The sequence below is a fragment of the Epargyreus clarus genome, unplaced genomic scaffold (genome assembly GCF_041222505.1).
Source record: "Epargyreus clarus isolate Ecla_fem2 unplaced genomic scaffold, WU_Ecla_fem_2.2 ptg000005l, whole genome shotgun sequence".
NCBI classification, from domain to species: Eukaryota; Metazoa; Arthropoda; class Insecta; order Lepidoptera; family Hesperiidae; genus Epargyreus; species Epargyreus clarus.
Genome location: NW_027332213.1, coordinates 2,733,892 through 2,754,942, shown reverse-complemented (window position 1 = coordinate 2,754,942; position 21,051 = coordinate 2,733,892). Strand labels below are relative to the sequence as shown.

The following is a 21,051-nucleotide window of genomic DNA, read 5'->3' as shown; positions in this document are numbered from 1 at the left end:
AAATACGTAAAGATAAACACGACTCGTATGTGTTGCGAAAATTCGCACGGCGGCAGTTAAGTCGTCACTGTCTTCTCCGAAACGACAGTTCAATAATTGCGTAACTGCACCGACGCCTTCAGAACGTAGCGGGAAAAACATTACATTGGAACGTACATGCAGTCACTGGAGTATTATGGATGACGAGCTTTTGCCCGCGGCTTCGCTCGCGTTACGAAGTAATATTATTAACTAAGAAGATTTATACAAACTTTCATCCCCTATTTTATCCCCTTGGGGGTAGAATTGATCAAAATGCTTTCTTAGCGGATTCCTACGTCATAACATCTACTTGCATGCCAAATTTCAGCCCCATCCGTCCAGTGGTTTAGGCTGTGCGGTGCGTTGTCAGTCAGTCACCTTTGAGTTATATATATTTAGATTGGTATTCGTTTATGGGTCTGTGTAGTGGGCATCACCTCGAAATTCTGTAAAAAAATAACCGTAAAAACTTTAAAACAAAAATTTAGTTAAATGATTAAAGAAAAGAAGTAATTAATATTTTTAACGTATAAGAAAACTATACTGAAATACCCAGATAATAAGGTTTAGTGAAAATTACAAAACGTATAATGTATATACATTCTAAAAAGTCAAAAGTTGTAAAATGAAACTTAAAGTATTGCACTAAATTAAATATTACATCTATGTTCGTTTCAAAGGTGTGGTCACCATGTCATGCCTCATATTAGGAAAAGATTCTAATATGACCAACTTAGTCCTCCGAGATTATAAAGCACTTGTAGCGGACATAAGACGAGACTATAATCTTATTTAGGTTTCAATGACCACCTAACTTGACTTCATGCTCGTATTCTGCAACTAATGTATAAAGGTTCCTACAAAAATCTGTCCAACAATATTGAAAATGTATAAAGTTACTTCGGCTCGTAGTTGCAAAAACTGACAATGTTGCAGCATGCATTCTGTCAATGGAGCATTGTGATTTGTGACTGGTATTCGATTAGCGAACAATGTATTGCCGGGTGGATGAAACGAAAATACTTGGAGCGCGTCCATTCAGTGTCGCTATCCGCTTCGAGATTCAGATTTTTTATGATGTACTAGACGAACATGCAGTCCAAACGGTTACTCCAAATATGATTGATTCTACATGAGTTTGACAACAGATACATAGCCTACCCTGAGGAACTAGTTACGAAACTCAGTATAATCTCTTTTACATATCCTTGAAAAACAGCCGAATTTGACACGGCTTTTGTCTGGCAGAATAACAGAAAAAGCAGTGGTGCCTCCGGTGTCGAACCACAAAGGGTTCTATTGCCAAACTATATTGAGTGAGAAGGTTGTATACGTACGGTATGTAAAACGATTTATCCAAAAGACATGCTGATATCTGGTGGTTATGGAGCATACATAAGTAGCGAGTGGCGCTCCCTAACCTGTCGCATTTCATAAATTTACTAGTCTAGTAAAGTTTGTGTCAGACAGTCCATTCGCGGTCGATGGTCTGTTATACATGTAACAAAAGGTATACCGCAGACCAGCTTTGCTCATAATTCATGAGTCCATCCAAAGTTAGTACACACTTGAGAATTATTTAAATTACCTCACAAGTTGGCGAATTACATTAGCACCGTTTTCTGGCTTAAGAGATATTTTAACGTGAATTAACGTTGAGGGAGACTTCTAAGTGAATAGTGAACTTCAATTACCAGAAAAAAACGGCTGACTTACGTATGAGGCTGTACATATAATTACATACTTGATACTACTTTCAGCTGTGTTGATACTACTATCTGTGATGAGTGTAGAATATAGCTACAACTTGAAGACAGTTCAAGTTGTAGCTATATTCTACACTCATCAATCTCTTCCATCAGATTCTATTCATACAGCATTCTCATTTGCTACATCAAACTTTAAAAAATCAAGGGACGGGCAGCAGCTTCGTCCTGCAAATTTCATTATCAAGTGCAATCTGCAAATTTCCGCATTTACAGGTAAAGGTGGTGACTGATGAAAGTATGATTTAAACATAAATGCGTAATGCGTTATAAGATTCATTCAACGCTATATTTAAAACTTTTTATTATATCTTGCTCTTCGTTCAATCGTGTACAGAACTTGTGCTTACAAATGATGTAATGACATACAACGCAAAAGAATGCCGACGTGAGCTCTCGTCGCATCACGTTTTCCTCGAATAAGGCATTTATTGCACACTAGTTTCTTTTGATCCTGATTGTGCATGTGCGATTTTATCTGAGCCTTTTTTGTGGTAGGAAATTAATGTAAAAGTAGCCGCAAGTTAACTGTTAACTTAACTGTTTCTGAACAAGTTTCGTTACTATTCCTTCTGATCAGAGCGAGCATGTCATGTCGGAAAAAACATTTACGTTTTAATTCAATAGTGATAAAACGTTTTCAATTTATCTATATACACATGAATTGCAATGTCTAAGGTGATAAAATAGCAGGTTCGGCTAATAGTTCACTTAATTAGAATTGGGCTCGTTTAATATATCGTCACTAGAAAGGTTAAAAGTCTAACACGCAAAGGAGCTTCTTAGCGTTAGACTTTTAGCCTTTCCAGTGACGACTTATGTAAACATTTAACATTCAACTGTTCTCCACAATTTAATCGTTCATTATTCGTAGGCGACAGAAACCACTAAACATCATAAAGCTGGGGACACATCCGTTTAAAGAAGTATAACTACATGTATGATATTTTGCATCTTACATCATGCAAGAGAAATAAGAATGAATGGTGCGTAGTGCGTACAGATCTCAATCGGCACCTAGCTTAAAACGGATCTACACTATTAGTGACGTAATACGACAAGCGGTCGTGTATCGGAGCCATCACTCGTCAGATCCGCAAAAACGACAGCCGCTATTTTCATTCCTACTTCCGTCATGTTTTTTGTATTTGAATATGTTAAGAGTAAACACAACCATTAATCTCTTTCGTGTTCCATTTTTTCGATTAATCAATCGTAAGAAAACAACTATCTTTGTATGAATCAATCATAAGGGGCCATGTATAAATTACGTTACACAAATTTCTTAATTTTTCCACGTCTCTAATCATTGTCCTTGTTAGTTACATTTTGTGAGATCCCCTCTCTAGTGTAATGTCACATATTTGGCAATTTTACACCTAGAAAATATTAAATTAGAACAGCAGCCCCGAAATTATTTTTATTCATATTTAAACAAAATTGTATATAATATTACGTTTTGAAATTTGACGTCACGAAATTTAGAACTCTCACCCTTAATCAAACATTGTCACACTTCGTCAACCCCCTCTCTCCCCCTTAACGTGTTTTATGACCATTGACCAGCAATAGTGTTTTTTTTCTAACTAAATGTTCGTAAAAGTACACTCGAGACGTTTCCGGAAATATGTACACAGTGCACTTAAGCAATTATGTTACTAGAATGTGTACAACCACGAACACAATGTGACTCACATTCTCACTGCTTATCTCTCACATAAGGATAACGGATAGCGATTATTTACATAACCACTTCATTTGTAGAGCTGTGTTGTACAAACACTGCTAGTATAGCATTTATTTTATCTATCCTGACTGTCCACTGCAATACCGATTTATCGTTTAAAATGCAGCTTTCACAAAAATACGTTTAACGTAAAAATAACTTTTATCTTGCAGTTATATTTCCTATCAGCTACATTTATTGAAAAATCCCATTATTCCTACAGGTCGATTGATTTATTTGTTACAATTTAAAATGTGTAAAAAACCTTCGATCGGCCGTCCTCACATTTTACATTGACATATCGATTTGTACTGTATCTATACAAGATAAGAGATATCGTTTTGTTTTGATGTATTCGCGCATGCCATTCCGATTGCATCTAACCCAAGGGCTTCGCAACATCAATCGGCTAATGTTCATGTATTCAGTTCGCATTGTATTCTAATGATATGTCTTTAAGGCGGCTTGCCGTGCGATTTGAGACGGCGATCCGGTGGTTTAATAACGTGCTCACATCAGTGAGAATGAGTATGTTGGGTTGCCACGTTTTTATGAAGGCAAATATTATTTATTCCCAAAAAAAAATAAGTAGGTATAAAGATTTTTGACGTTTTTTTTGTGTTGAACTAAAGCCGCCATACCTGAATTAACGAAGAAAACAATTTATTGTTGTATAATATATAGTACAAAATATTTTTCTATAATATATATTATGGTTAAAAGATTAGGTTATATTTCTTATTATTTAATTCTTAATAGAATGGTATTTTCACCGTTTGCTACAATCCTTAGCTTAAGGTGTGCTAAAAATGATAAATCATTAAGTATTAAAATATAATAAAATATATTACGATACCAAATATTATAGTGCGAGTGGCAACCCTCATTCAATGACAAGCGTGCGGTTGCGTTGCCCGTTCGTATAAAACCACAACGCAGGTGTTGTTAATTCATAATATGATGCGATAAGTGATATTAATCTACGGAGTGCGTTTAAACCTATCTATCCTTCTATGCATCCTGTTCCTTTCTTGTTTATCCGTCTATACGTCCGTCTGTAGTATGTAGCGCTTACAATATCATGTCATTAAATATGTATGTAGGTACGTTCCCACTGATGTCTGTAACCATTTAATAGAGGAAAATGATTGTTTATTAAAATATGACCTTAAGTTATCAAAACAATTTTAACGATAAATTATGATTACGTAATTTTGGTTATAAATAGCCTTTAAAATATATTTATTATAGTGAACAAAATTAAAAGGAAAACTATAAGTTATTAATTTAATATTTGATAATTATTAAGTAGTTACATAAGTAGTGAATAATTTTAATCGTGTGTATGTTTTCCATTAATAATTTATATTAAAGGTGTATACTTGCATGCGTCACTATATTACTAGTCAGAAATAATAATTAATTATGTTCATAAGATATAACATCTTGGTTTAAATAACTTATGCACATATATTTCTTCAGGTCTTATTGCGTAGTAATTCTTATTTTTATAAGATTTTAGCCGCAAACGATCAGATGGACTGCATCATCGTATGGTAAGTTGGTCTGCCGCCCATGGACAGCTGTAGCCAACTCCATCCATATTCCATAATAGTGGTTGCGCCTAAAGCCGATCATAAGTGCTGTTGCCTAAGGCCTAAGATGGTCGCCTCATAAGTAGGTCAGCTGATTCAGATTCTGTATTTCCTATTCCATTTTACATAGTACTTTACGCCCACTCATTTTCCAAGTATTATGCATATAGTACTTACTCATATAGATACCTCTTTCTATTTTAGGTACTCAGCCACTGATTCATATTGACATTGGCACGTTACTACAGCATTTAATATCCATCTGTTTTAATACAACGACACTATTAACCTTACTAACCGATTTCTAAACGTTATGCCGATTTTGAACATTAAGAACATTCCACGGATTGTTTTAATCATAATGTTTTTCTTCAACCGTGAACCTCGAAGATTTAGGTTATCCTTCCGTTAGTAAAACTGTAATTGAATTGAACTGAATCGAACGAACCAAAAAAGTTTTATTATGTTTCATTATTTTCAAATGATCAAATCAAACGTGAAAACGATTTAGCCGACTTTTTTCCTCTATTTCAACAATTCATCGCATTTTAGTGATTAAAACTTAGACAATTGTTTAATAATTTTCGTTTTTATTGTTTCAGTACTGGATCAAGGAGACGCGAGGCCGGTGAAACGAAGTGCCACAGAACAGACACAAGCTGTACAGCAGACAGCAGTCCAATTCATCGCTGAAGATGAGGAGGTAAGGATTCTACATATTTTTAAAACTTTCTTTACTAATTAATCTATCAATTTTATAATAATCAAATCAAATCATTTTTTTTATTCAAAATAGGTTCTTTACAGAGCACTTTTTGAATGTCAATACAATAATAGACTCCTCATTCCCTTTAGGTAAGGATCAATCTTAATCAATGTTGTCTACCAAAGTTACAAAGACATTAATTGCTTAGATAAAATGTCACGAAGGAATTGGTGGGCAAAAATTAGTAAAAATTGTTTTATTAATAACAAGCATAAGTTTACTAAATTTTACGTTATGATCATCAAAATGATATTAAATAAACTGGTATTGACGTAAGATAATTCTGAACTCATGAGAACCGTACACGAATCGACACGCATAATAAACTTGTTGCTCTTGTTTTTAAAAGCAGGAGTTTTATAGTTGTTGGGGAGTGTGGCCGTTGACAGAAATTTCCGCTCATGGGCGAATAAAAACTTTCTATAAACTTGGTGAGAACGTATCGGAATGTTCCATTTTACACTTTTAAAAATAAATCGCGAACTTGTCCCATTTTATCGCTAATGGAGCGCGGCGGATTGATTCTGTGGAAACCACCATTTTGCTGATCCGTCGCGACAGATCGACCTTGCTCAGCTTCGTCCCCGATTTAACGAGAAATTCAATAAATTTTGCAAGTAAATTGCGTGACAAGGCTATTAGAAATTGTTGACTAGGCTTATTGGAAGCAACGTTGTAGGTATAGTTCAAAAATGAACGTGCCATTTTGAAGCGCAAACGTCTGCTGATATGAAAATTGCGAGAAGCTAAGAAAAACAAACGCTTGATAAATGAAATCGTGATGCTAACGAAGATTTATTATTCGATTAATAAAACGCAAAAGGTCAAAATATTGCTTTATACGCGGATAATATTTAAGTCGACGAAGATTGTTTAACTTTTCGGATGGTTTCATAAGTTTTGCAAATTGAAGTCATCAGAGCGAGTCACGACTTTACTATTTATGCATTGTTTGATGCCATTCACATTCACACGCTGTTTGTTTAAACGCTAATTTTGAAGATTAACATGAGGATAAATTTGTTTTTTGTTTCTCTAAGTCATTAAACGACATGATACAAATCTAAGTAGAGGTATATTCATTCTCTTCTCTTCTATTTCTTATAACTCAATGTACAATGCAATTACCACGTCACTTTGCGTACATAATGATTTGATTCCTAAGCTTTATCAAGTGATTATAGTCTCTAGTGTCTTGTCCAAACTTATTTACACATTTAGAACTTTTTGACAATTTGCATTTTCTTGTTGCTTTCGTGCGTTTTTATTTCTATCCTATGTTTTTATACCCCCTTGCGGTATTTCTACTACCGTAACAATTTTCTCATTATTCCAATGGTTGGCTCGTTGTTTTTTTTCGATTAGGACAAAGAACAGGTTGTTTATTTCCATTGTAAATCGTGCTTCACGAGAATTGAAATCTTGCCAAATAGTTCCGCCAGGTTAATGAATTTGTTCGACGATACTGTGATCTTACATTCTTCATCTGATATACCTACTTTTTGAAAAAAATTTAAAATTGAAATGAGACAAAGGAGAGCTATTTAATGTTTCACACTGTTAAATCTTTTAAACCTAGTTTTTTATCATCAATAATATTTATGTTATAATAAGATATTATTTATATTAATTTTAAACTTTTAAAATTGGAAGATACTCGTAACCAATAAGTGATTATGGTACTAAAATTATTATTAAAAATGCAAGATTTTCAAACCTTTGGATTATTGTTTTTTTAAATCTATCAACAAGTACCACTCAAATAAATACAATTTTAATAATAAATCTTTCAAATCTAATAATGTCACGTACATACATACATAGTACGTGACGAATGCTCCATGTTCACGAGTGCACGATTTAAAGGAAAGTGAAAAACACCTTACGTACCTATACAATGCATAGTTAGTACAATTCGGAGTTCATGTTCCGACACATAATTAATCGATCGGCCGGTCACGTGCCAATCACAGTTCGTTCCATTGCCTCCGTGGAACGAAACTTCACTTTCGCACCGCACCGGACGCATGCAAAGCGGCCGATTGCGAAAGCTATCGTATAATTTGTAAATACTCGCGTTTTTGTTTCAATTGAAATAGTACGAATTACATTTACATGACCGGTGTTAACTTAGAGGTATGAATATCTGCATCACGGATTATCGGTATCAGACACTTCTGACACAACTTCCGATCAATAGTTCAAGTCTTACTTCAAGATTGGTAGATGATAAGAGCAGGATTTGTAAAGTTATTAGTGATGGAGAACATTGTCAGGAAATCTACATTTTGAGAGAAGATATAGATGATGATAACGATGATGACATAGCTGATACAATTAGCCATCAGCAATGACGAAAGAGTGGGTCTTTAACAGTTAAAACTTATTCGACTCTGATGCCACCGCACCACCACATAATTATATAACCCGTATGATTTATACGCTTCACGATTGTAACTAAGCTGTTATATTCTAGTTTTAAGGGTGTGGTAAGGTATGTATAATTATTTATGTAAGGCATTTGAACTTATTCCTACAAGGCAGCAACGTTTCTCTAATCCAACTCAAATAATATTATGATTTTAATCCTATTCAGCGGCAGTACAGATATTCATTAGTTAGATGTACTTACCTCAGGTGGTATGTATGTATTAATACTTGAAGTAATTATGTTTATTGTGGTTGCCTAAAACTATATTAATAGAAATAGGTTTAACTACCTGTTATGATGTTAATGACCTCACACCGTCTCGTATTCAATGGACCATTGAACTTTATAAAAAATATTATATGAGTAAGATGAAGTATTGGAATTTAATACAGTATGTACTTATGTCTTTATGATTTTCGCATTGTTTTAGCTGGAACACATTTAATTATTATTGTTTGAGTTCATTTTTGGAATGTATTACAGTTTATTATTAGGTTAATAATATTAACCGTTTAACGCACACCCACACTTTTTTTGGAAATCATAATAAACTATGATACTAATATGTTCTATGCCGTAAAATTAAATGGTATATTATAGTAAAACTTTTGAAATTCATTATTTTTCGAGAAAATCCAAAAAAACATGTGGCCATCATACTGGCCACTGAGCGCTCGTATGACTAACTATCAATGCAAAATCACTGGCCAGTAAACTGGAAACCGACGAAATCTACTTTATTTTGTTAATAAAATATAAACATTGTTTATAGTTAAAGTTTATAGCTACTATTTAGTAAAATAATTTATACTCAACATAGAACAATTGAAAAAGAAAGGCAACAAATACAGACTAATTAATTTCAACCTTGAATTAAGATCAACTTCATTATTTATTATAACTTGTACATTTGTGGATCTAAAAATATGTATTACTGTATTTATTCGGGTCTTTATTCACTAAATTTTCCCAGTAATCTGCGCGATCGAGGCCAATTATTTTTAACTTACGTACAACTTAGGTCATAGGGGCAGTGGATGTGGGGGGGGGGGTGGTAGGATAAGTGGTCATGGTACACACAAAAACTCCTGTTTTAGTTAGGACGAAGTTGCAAAATGTAATCTGTGACATTGGCTACGTGTGATTAGGATGCTGATATTGCAAGTAACACTTCAGTCAAAATGATGATCAGCATCAGAATCTCCACCAAAGATTGATCATCCTCAGTCCCCATAAGATCATTCTGTTAGTTCTCGTTTATTAAGTCTAACTTCTAATAAGTGTAATTTTGTCGAAAATAATGAATATATTACAATAAAAATCTAAAACTTAACAATTTTCATAACTACATCCATATTTGCAAAAAATGAAATAAAAACATCAAAACATATAGACATAACAGTTTATAACTACCGAACAAGATTGTCTGCGGTAAATTATTTATTAAATTAGTCAAATTGATTATATACTTGTTGTAAGATGATATGGTTTATAGGAATAACTTGAAAAAAAATACTCAATACAACAACTCAAAGTTAGGTAGGCAATCTTCCGGTTACAATTTTTCAACCAACCTCTTCTCATTCGATCCCAAAAAAATAGGTTTGTTTTATTTACCTCTATTATATTTGTACATTATATTAAAGTCTATACTACATTACAATAGTTTTACTTAGTTTTCTCAAGAAAACATTTCTTTTTATTACCGTAATACTTGCAAATAAGTAACGTATACTCGCGATGATAGCAGATGACCATGTATAGGTGCACGGTGGCCAGTTCACAGGCCATTTTGGAAAATGGCGCATATTTTTTACCGCGCGAGAGTAACTTGAACACTGGCCTATTGTCTAGTTAGCGTGCTTCATTAGGAGTCGTAAATTATCATAAGGCTCAACATTGGAATAAAAATATATGAAATAAAGACCAAAATGTGACTGTCCAATTTACTGGCCACTTTGTATGAGCCGTCCTATAAAGGGTTAAACTGATTTTAGGGTGTTGAACTCAAGTTATTTGTCATTTTGTATACATTTTGTAAAAGTTTAGTAAAATACCTTTAGTAAAAGAATTCGTAAGGCACAGTAAGGTTACTATAACAATCTGTCGCGCAAAAGTTTTTAGGTTCGATTTCCGATCATGCTACCAATGTCTGAGACACGAACACTACGATTTAATGCAGTTCTATGAGAATAGAAAGCGTTAAACATTTACAGGGGACAAAAAATAAATCACCAATATTTTTACCGTATTTTTTCTCAGTTTAACAAAACAAATTTGAATAAAAATGTTCTAAATTTTTTTAACAAAGCTACGACAGTCGACTAAATCAATGGCCTATATTTTTTGTTCACTAGTACATTTTATTTTTGTTTTTGGTGGCAATGAAAGTATTAGGGCATGATTTTATTCAAACAAATTCCTTTATTCCCCTTTTTATTCAAATACTCGAAAACAAATTAGTATTGGCATTTCTATTAAAATATTACAGAGACACTGTTAATTGTACGAAATACACGAACGTCTCTTCCAAGTTTCCTCCTTGAGTATGAAGTGCATCTTGCACATCCTCACATGTTACACGTACACCAGTCTCGAGAACCCCGTCTGTTTGCTCCTCTTAAACTTAGGAGTACGTACTACTGAAGAGATTTACAGACTTGAGTTTAAGATACAAATCTATACAAATAAATTAATTTTATAACATTTATAAATAAAGGTTTTTTTACTCGAAAAGATGTTAATTTGTATGTGTGATGAGTACTATACAGGCAGTAAATGCAGATCCAAAATAAATCAAATTCCTTATGTCGACTCCTGTCTGGCCAAGGATCGAACACGGCACTATGAGTGTCAGATCGATACGACTCTTTGAACCACGCAGCTTTATAGGGTAGGTCTGTCTGCTATTTTCAGATGAGTAAAATTTTTTTTTGCTACTTTTCTTTCCTGTAATGATTTTGTTCCTGCGTAACATTGAAAAACCTTTCACGGAGGCGATTTTACGTAGACTCTACGTATATAACTATGTTGGTCCTACATAGTGGTCCCTGCTAACAAGAATGGCATAAAAATGATCTCTAACCAAGAAAAGATAAAATGATGAGATGAGATGATGATGAGATGGAAACCCCTGACGTGGCATAACTTCATAAATAAATAAAGAGTTAAATTAAAATGTCAGCTATTTAATATTAAAATGACTCATGACATTGCTTAATCTCACGTGGAAAAACCAGAACCTGTTTGCAATTTTTGTGTCCGTGTCACGTTAAAGTTGTCATGGAAAATGTGAACTTATTTTAGCATGGAATTTGCGTGTAAAAATTGATGAGTAAGAAGGGTTATTTCAGGCTGGAAATACTGGGGTTTCTTACATAGTATATAATTTATGAATGTTAATGTACATAGTTTAAATATTTATAGACGTGTATACACTGAGGCGAAGAGGCTTGTCTCTTGGATTTTAGGATATGAGTCAAAAAGTACCTGTGCATATACCAATGCTTCTCCATATTTTTTTTTATAAAACTAGCTGACCCAAGCGTTGTTCCCATATAAATAAAAAAAATGTTAAGGGTGAACAACCCTTATCACTTAGGGGTATGAAAAATAGATAGTAGCTGATTCTCAGACCTACTGAATGTGCATAAATTTGGTAAAAATCGGTAAAGCCGTTTCGGAGGAGTACGGTAACTAACATTGTGACACAAGAATTTTATATATAAGATATCTCTAACTTTTATGAACATTTTAATTATAAACACTTATATTGGCACATCGAAGTGTTTTTCAAAGTATGTTTATAACGTAACTTACATTTTTAACACATCCATTTAGCTTCTATTACATATACGATTACAAGACGACATTGACCCATTGGATTTTTGAACCAATTGTTCACTGTTCAATATTAATGTTATTCGGTATTTGAGTGGTTTAAACTATTTCACGTATAAATTAAATCTAACTGCATATTGTAGGAATACTATTAGAATATTTATATTCATGGAATTTCAATGACATTTTTTTGAATAAGGATTACCCACTATATAGATTTTTGAGTGTATTTAGAGTAACAAATGCGTTTCTTTTTAGTATTTTTTGTTAATTGAATACGTTAAGAAAATCATTGCTCAGAAGGGGGGGCGGTATATTTCTAATAAAAAAAATGTTAGCCTTGTTTTATATATTGAATAAATTATTGGATTATTGATTTTTGCATATACATGTATGTATATATACAATTATACATACCTACTCTACAACTCTTTATGCGAATCGCTGGATAGAGCATTTATTTACGCACGGGTACTATGAACAGATAACATTACGAAAAAGTGTTCTTATTAGCAGGCAAGTTTGTAGCATCATTTTCGAATTCTATCCGCTTTCCCTTACCTAACCCACATTTCTCATTCGGATAAACAAGTAACACGTAAGTGCGTAACACATATGTAATATAACGTGTAATTGTATGCAAATTATTACGTTCCTTACATACATGCTCGATCCAAACTCGTTCGTTATATATTTTCAATTTGGATCGCGTGTTAGCACAAACACGCAAACAATGTAATATATTAGTGGTTTAATTTGCTATTGTTTCATTCTTTATGTTTGTAAACAATAATATGTTTGTGACGAAAATTAGAGATATTTCCATACAAAGACTTCTTACGTGTCCGGTGGTGGCATTGATGAATAATATTTTAATTGATTTGGGATCGAGCTGTCGGTGAGATTCGGAAGATGTCACAAATAAGTAATTAAAGAATATTGCCAACCCTCACACGCTGGGAGTAATAATATTTGGCCCTAATTTTCGCACCGGTCATTTATCAACCTATTTCAGGATTGATTTCTGGTATTTTTGCCTTAGTTATCACTTCGTCGAATACACTCAAAAATTTACGTATTTCATCTCGTAGCATCCCTAATCAATCCACTTGAATTAATATACCTCCCCGAGGTACCACCGTCACATCTATTGTTAGCGTGAAGAAGTTCTGCGTTTTAGTAGGAGGGTGTGGATGGTGGTCGGATAGATAAGATTACCTCATGAGGTCATCTTATGTAAGTCTACCGGGATTTAAGACCTTAAAAGTGGCAACGGATCTGCGATCGGCAGGTAAAACCTATTCTATATGGAGTTGGTCACAAATTTCCACGGGTGGCAGCGAGGACTCACAATCTGAGTTTGATCTTGACCGCCACATCTATTTCTACCTAATAACAACAGTGTTAAGCGCTGCTGTGTTCCGTTTTGAAGGGTGTGGTAACGGAGACAGACTTTTCCGAGGCGTTCCAGCTTAGTCCTCAGGGGTAGCAGCGCATCTGTAGCCGAGCTCAGGTAGGAATATCTAATCCTATCTGGGGGTGATTACAGACGTCCATGGGCGGCGGTAGCCACTTACCATTAGGTGGACTGCATGCTCGTCTGCTACTCCTATATTATAAAAAAGACTGAAAGCTCGTTTGCTCCTTCAATCATACAACAAACTTACAAGATTAAGTAATCATAGTTTAGATTATGATTAAGTGTAGTTATCGAGAATGATTTAGTCCAACATACTCAACAGTGCGCAAACTCGCACGTGTATCGCACAACTCGCCCCGCAACTAGATTACCTTAGCGGTGTGTTGTAATAGTGCTAAACGCCTTTCTCTTCGATTGTAGGTATCTGCAAAAACTTTGTCTAATTCGCACTATCACCTTGAACCTCTTTGTTCTTTGGTGGATGCTGTAAGGCGTATTATGAAAAGGTCGAATTTAGGCCTCAGCAATGCAACTGAAGTCTTTTAGACAGACTTAACTTATTTTTTTGAAGATGGTCTTACCTATAGTCCGCGCCAAACTGTTAGTTCGCTCTGAAGTTGTTGCGAGCAAGTGTAGTCATATAATTTGCTATGGCGATGCGATTCATTTCTATATTCAGAGCGGACTAGCAGTTTTACGCGGACTATACCTTCTGTGATTCGACTCAGAAGACACCACACATCAATTTGTGCCTAGTCTAGTAGGCTAAGTATCAATAAAAAATCGGCTAGATATTATTCGATGTTAATGGTGTTCAGACGTCTACGTTTATTTATATTAAGTATTATGATAAATTATTCAAATGTAAATTCTTGTCAATTCTTGTAAATTCTTGTCGTTGCGAAAATAGTCGAAAAGACAATTTGTCTACCATTTGCATATTAACACCATGTGACATAAACCGGTTCTATGTTTGATAAGGAATGTCAGCTCTTAAACTATTTATAGCTTCACATGTATATCAATTTGACCATTTTTTGTACACTTCTACGTAACAGATTGTCCTCAAACAAAAAATCTTCATGCGTTCCAAATCTTAAGTGTTGTATTAGTTTAGCTATCTATAGTCTGATTCATAATTAGGTGTCCAAAATGTAAACAAAGAAATGTCATTGTCAAAATTCGATTACAGGTATTGCAAACCTTAACAAATTAACAAGAAAAGAAAAAAATCACAAAATTCAACATAAAACAAAAACTTAATAACTGCACACAATTAAAAAAAACCCGCTAAGAAAACTAGAAAATAATCGAGTTCGATCACGATCACGAAAATGAATAATATCAACTACGAAACTTAAAAATGGCGGCACAAAAAATGTTTTGGATGCCGATTGTGTGACCATTATCACAATTTAATTTTCTTTCCTAAATCTTGTTTTTTATTATTATTACTGTATAAAATTAAATTGAGTTTATATAAATATTGGAAAATGTGAATTGGGTTTAATTTATTTAGATTATTATTTTATTATCGATGTATTAATTTAATATTGTCAAAAATAAGACACTGCCATTTGACACATATTTTCTTGATAGGTCAACACCTTTGTTTACATTTTGGACACCTAATTATGAATCGGACTATAGTTGGTGATAGGAGAAGGAATTAATAACATTTTCACAAACACTAGCCATTTAGTGTATGTATATGTGTCTGTGTGGGTATTTAGATATACCTATGCATAAAGTTGGCAAAATTGTAAAGATAACACTTTGTCATCAAAGCGCAGAAAAAAAATTGTGCAATTACTGATGTACTTAATAAAATATATTTATAGAGATTTATAATAATTATGTGTCACTCATGCCACCATTAGGTGAGTGAAGTGGTGACCTATAATGCAATTATGAAATGCAACACGGGTTTTTCATTACTTGACTCGTAATATCCAAGGTTAGATTCCTTTACACAACTAGCTCCTTTAATCCCCCGTTGGTACTCTCGGTGATTTAAAAGAGCAATAAAACGTCTGCGTGATGTAGTGTTGCTGCTGTTTCGAGATAATTGAAAAGTTTAGTGTCCTACGCGATACAATATAATATGTGTATTGTGTATTGGATATGTTTTATGAATCAGTGTTGAGTGCTGCTGTGTTCTGGGTTGAAGGGAGTGGTAAGGGAGGCATACTCTTACGAGGCATTCCAGCTTAGTCCTCAGGGGTAGCGGCGTATCCGTGGCCGACCTCAGGTAGAAATTTAATCTTATATGGGGTAGATTAGAGACGTCCATGGGCGGCAGTAGCTACTTACCATCAGATGGACTGTATGCTCGTCTGCTACTCCTATCTTATAAAAAAACGTATAGAACTAACTACATATGAAGTGAAAACATCGACTTTTCATGATTCGGCCACACGGAAGTACATTTTTTGTAAACATACAATATTATATCAACAACTGATAAAATCATTGTATTGAGCTGTCAAAGTCGTAGATATTTATCTTTTGTTGCTGTGTGTTTGTTCAAACTTCCGATCGATATTAATTAATATGTACAAAACAATGTAATCAACAACAAGCTGAATAGTCTACAGAAATATAAAATTTGGTATTTTTTCTTTATACTTCACAAAATGTTACTTTATCTGTCAATGGCCAATGTTAATGAGGTGATTTCAAACAGAAAAGAAAGTTATTAATGTTTAGATAATAATATTATAAGGTTTTAGGCAACTCTATTGTTATAATAATTAAGTGCGGATTAACACGGACGGACATCAGAAAAATTAATGTTGAGTATGAAAATATTTCCCCTAGGACATGAAGGACTCCATTGCTGGTTTAACGTATGAGTGATAAATAAGAGAAAAAGGAAAACTTATGAATCTTTTCATTATGTTAATAATGATAGTTCCATATTGACCTACTTTTTGTACTCTAAAATGTCTAAACTTTAAGTGCTACAATTTCGAACCAGTTGTCATTTTTCCGATCGAAAACATCACTGCAAAAGTAGAAATTATTTTTGAAACATCTACACTAATATTATAAAGAGGAAAACTTTTTTTGTTTGTTTGATTGTAATGAATAGGATCAAAAACTTTATTATACTGATTGATTTTAAAAAATCTTTCACCATTCGAAAGCTACCTTATCCATGAGTAACATAGGCTATATTTTATATGAAATATATTTGATAAATAGATTTTGAGGCGGTACAAAGTTTGCCGGGTCAGCTAGTATTTTATAACTCTAAAACGAATTTATAAATATATTATTGTGAGAAAATGCTTAATTGATTATGAAATATCTAATCGACATGCTTAACAAGAGTTGCTTTGCCAAACGACCTCATTTTTTGACATATTTTTTCGAACAACTTGTCTCGTGACTTTAGTAATAGACTAATTTTAATTTGTTACTAAGGCATTTTTTCTAACTTATTAATATAGCAACGTCATAAGAAGGCTACTGTGATAGCGTGCAAATTAAGTTCACTTCGATAAAGATCGCTTCGATACCCTATCTAGGTATGTGTCAATAGAAAGAGGGTCATCGATAGTCGGTATTGTGACATTTTTGAGTAAATCACTACGCAGTACAACAATACATGTACCTCCCATCTTATCTAAAGAGATAATTCCTTTAATATATCAATTAAATGCGTGCCCGAAGCTGTTAGTCGCTATTAAGACTTTGTTATTAATTGAGTTGATCGGGAAGTGTGTACAAAGTGTTTTTGTTTGTTTACTATTTAGTATTCAGTTTTCTATTTAAATGCATACTGTTTATGTATGAGTTATAATATAATGTTATAAGTTATTTTATTAGTTAGTGGTTTTGTATGTGGTTTGTATTTTGTATGTGTAGTTATATGTGTTTGATACGACCACAAAATGCGAATGAAGTTGAGTGTACAGGTGATTAAATTAACATATTATAATGTTATTCTTATGAGTTCGTATAGGGTTGTGTGTTCTGAGTTAATATTATTATTTATTATTCGACGTGATATTTTTATAAACTAGGAATAGTAAACGAGCATGCAGTACATCGTATGGTAATGGCCACTACCACTCTCACATGTATGTGATGTGCCATCATCCCTAGATAAGATTAGAGAGTTACCTGAGATCGCCCAGAAGTTGCTACCCCCGCAGGTCAAACTTGGAGCGCCTCTTATAATATGTCTTTGTTACCACAGCCTTTACACCAGATCACATCAGCGCTTAACACTGCGGTTTTAAGGCAGAAAGTGCTATGACGATGATGCCTCGCCAACACAAAAGGATTTATCATCTTCATCTAATAATGTAGATGGAATACCAATCCCAGTTGTAGTTGTCTTTTAGCACCAAATATTGGTATTTCTATGGGCAGTTCCATATTTATATACTAGCTGACCCGGCAGACTTTGTACCGCCTTAAAATATATTTATCAAATATATTTCATATAAAATATAGCCTATGTTACTCGTGGATAATGTAGCTTTCGAATGGTGAAAGAATTTTTAAAATCGGTCCAATAGTTTTTGAGCCTATTAATTAAAACCAAACAAACAAACAGAGTCTATCCTCTTTATAATATTAGTATAGAAAAAGTAAATTCAATAGGACACATATATTTCTCCCACAATATATCTGTCAATCACAAACCATGTGATTTCGTAATTATTCACAGTAATCAATAAAATTTCATAAGTACCGCTAAAATAACAATAACAAGATTAATCGGTTCATAGTTAAGCGACGTTTAGCCGGATTAGAGCGGGAAAACCCGATTTAATCCGGATATATCTGGTAGCCCTACCTCCGCGGGATTATCTCATCGAATGCCGCATCCTAATAATTGCTTGACGAGGTAATTATTGGGTAGCTAACGTAAACTTGTGTGGAATTTTATTGCTGTTTATGTGTTAGTAGGGTTTGCAATCTGTCCGCCTTATTGCCAGATTTGTCCTAGTATCAAAGTGTGAGTGGAATGTCCGGCAGGAAGTTTTGCTCGTACTGAGTCAACACTTTGTCGTCATTTAATGAATTTGGTTTTTAAACCACGGTATATAGTGAATAAAATGTGCGTGTATATCTGATAAGAAATACAAAACACGACTTATGTAAACATATTAAGAAAATATATAACTAAATTCGGTAACATAAGAAAAGAAAGTCAAAAAAAATAATAATTTTAAACATTGAGTCAGATTTATGAGACATGAGGACTGTATTTATAATTATTAGTACGTTCTAATTGCATAATATTTATGTCCTGGTTAAACGTATGGTAACCCTATATATTAGTAACTCTGTTTTATAGACGTGTGATAAAAAATGTTCGATGATTTAAAGTCAATATTATTAATACAATTTTATATCTTCTGCGAAAATGGCCTGTAGAATCCTCCGTATTTGTATGTGCGGGCTAAATATAGATAGACAATGTTACATTATCTATATGGGTATCCAAATGGATATCCAAAGACCCACCATATTAACCGCCTGCGCAAATATTTCTGGTACGACTCCAGGGGCACCACCGCCGCACCTTTATCTTCCTTATAATTGTGTGGTTAGTTCTCAGGATTAGCAAGTCGCAACGGATGTGAGGCCGACCTCAGGTAGGAATCTAATCTTATCTGGGATTGATGAGATGTCCATGGGCGACAGTAGCCACTTACCATCATTGGACTACATGCTCGTTTTCTACTGGAATGTAAAAAAAAAACTTTATTGTAAGATATTTATCAAACATGTAAAGTATAATATATAGAGACGCCTCGAAGCGAAAAAATGTCGCAAACTACGAAGTTTCTAAAAATACTCCCTGTAGCGAGAAGCTAATGTAATGAATGTCAAAGGCAACACAGCTCTGGGGTAAATGAAAAAGCTCTCGGGCGAAACTAGGGCGGATCGCTGAAACTAATAAGTATTACGTGGAACCGTTATTAACAATCTTCCACTTTAATTCCACGAATTTCGCCTACTTCCCCCCAAGGGAGTGTCTCGTCGCTTTTAATTTTAAGTTGTCTCAAGAAATAGAATCGTAAATGTCTATATTTTTATGTGTTAAACAGATAGTCGACAGATAGTCGTGACAATTTTTTGAATAATACTAATAGAGTATTACGTGGAATCGTTATTACCAATGTCATATTTCATTCCACGAATTTCCCTCGCCTCCCTCCAAGGAGTCTCATCCCACTTTTCATTTTGGATTGTCTTTAGAAATAAGAGAATCGTACAGCTCCATTTTATTAATAATCTGATGAATATAGTTTATAAATCTTTGAACATCAGTAATAAGTATTACAATATAAAATAATTGTTAACAATCTCCGCCTTAATTCAACGACTTTCTTCTGTTTCCCCCTAAGGGGTCCGCTACTTCCACCACGTCTTTTTCATTTAAAATAAAAGAGTGTGATTATTGTATCAAATAGTTAGCTAGTGGTTAGAATTATTTGGATTACACTCATAAGTATTACCTCCGTGATACCCTTATTAAGAATCACCACTTTAATTACACGTTTAAGACTACACTAGCAATAAGTTATATGTACGTCCGTTATGTACAATCTCGTTAATTCCACGAATTTCCCCGTTTCTCGAGGGAGTGTCGCGTCGCTTTTCATTTTAGATTGTCTAGTGAAATTAAATACTGATTTTTTTCTAACAAATCAAAATGTTTGGTTGCAGCGCCCCTACCGCTATAGGTACTTATGTTTTCTTAATAGCAGCATTATCACTTACCATCAGATGGACTACATGAAAGCTTGCTCCAATCCGGTAGTAGCATAATATAAATATTGATATTTGTAAGTGCCTCTGCAGGCCTATACAAAATAAATACGAGTACATTTATATTATAATACGATATAAAATAATGATGACACTGCTATATATTCCAAATATCACTCGTAGAATCCGACTCGGTTGGGCAGCGTTCGGGAAATTGCGTGACATCTTCTCATCCAAGATACCTCAGAGCCTGAAGTCGAAGATGTTCGAGCAGTGTGTGTTGCCAGTGATGACGTACGGTGCCGAGACGTGGTCTTTCACTGTGAGCCTTATACGAAGACTCAAAGTCGCTCAGCGAGCTATGGAGAGAGCTATACTCGGTATTTCCCTACGCGACAGAATTCGCAACGAGGAAATCCGTAGGCGAACGAAAGTTACCGACATAGCTCTCAAAATAAGCAAGCTGAAGTGGCAATGGGCTGGCCACATAGTTCGTAGGACCGATAACCGGTGGGGTCGGAAGGTCCTCGAATGGAGACCACGTCTCGGCAAAAGGAGTACAGGACGCCCCCCGACCAGGTGGACTGACGACCTGAAGCGGACGGCGGGTAACCGCTGGATGCAGACGGCCCAAGACCGGTCGGAGTGGCGCAGACTAGGGGAGGCCTATGTCCAGCAGTGGACCAGTAAAGGCTGATGGATGGATGGATGGATGGATATTCCAAATGATTTTATATTCAATTGTTAA

The 21,051-nt window shown here is 34.4% G+C and overlaps 1 protein-coding gene across 1 annotated transcript in view; it reads left to right on the top strand.

Moving 5' to 3' along the window:
* LOC140757930 (E3 ubiquitin-protein ligase RNF19A) overlaps positions 1 to 21,051 on the top strand; it is a 108,445-nt gene that overhangs the window by 66,363 nt on the left and 21,031 nt on the right. The window contains exon 2 of the mRNA XM_073093833.1: positions 5,711 to 5,811. Within this exon, the coding sequence (XP_072949934.1) occupies positions 5,711 to 5,811 (101 nt within the window). The remainder of the gene's footprint in view (positions 1 to 5,710; positions 5,812 to 21,051) is intronic.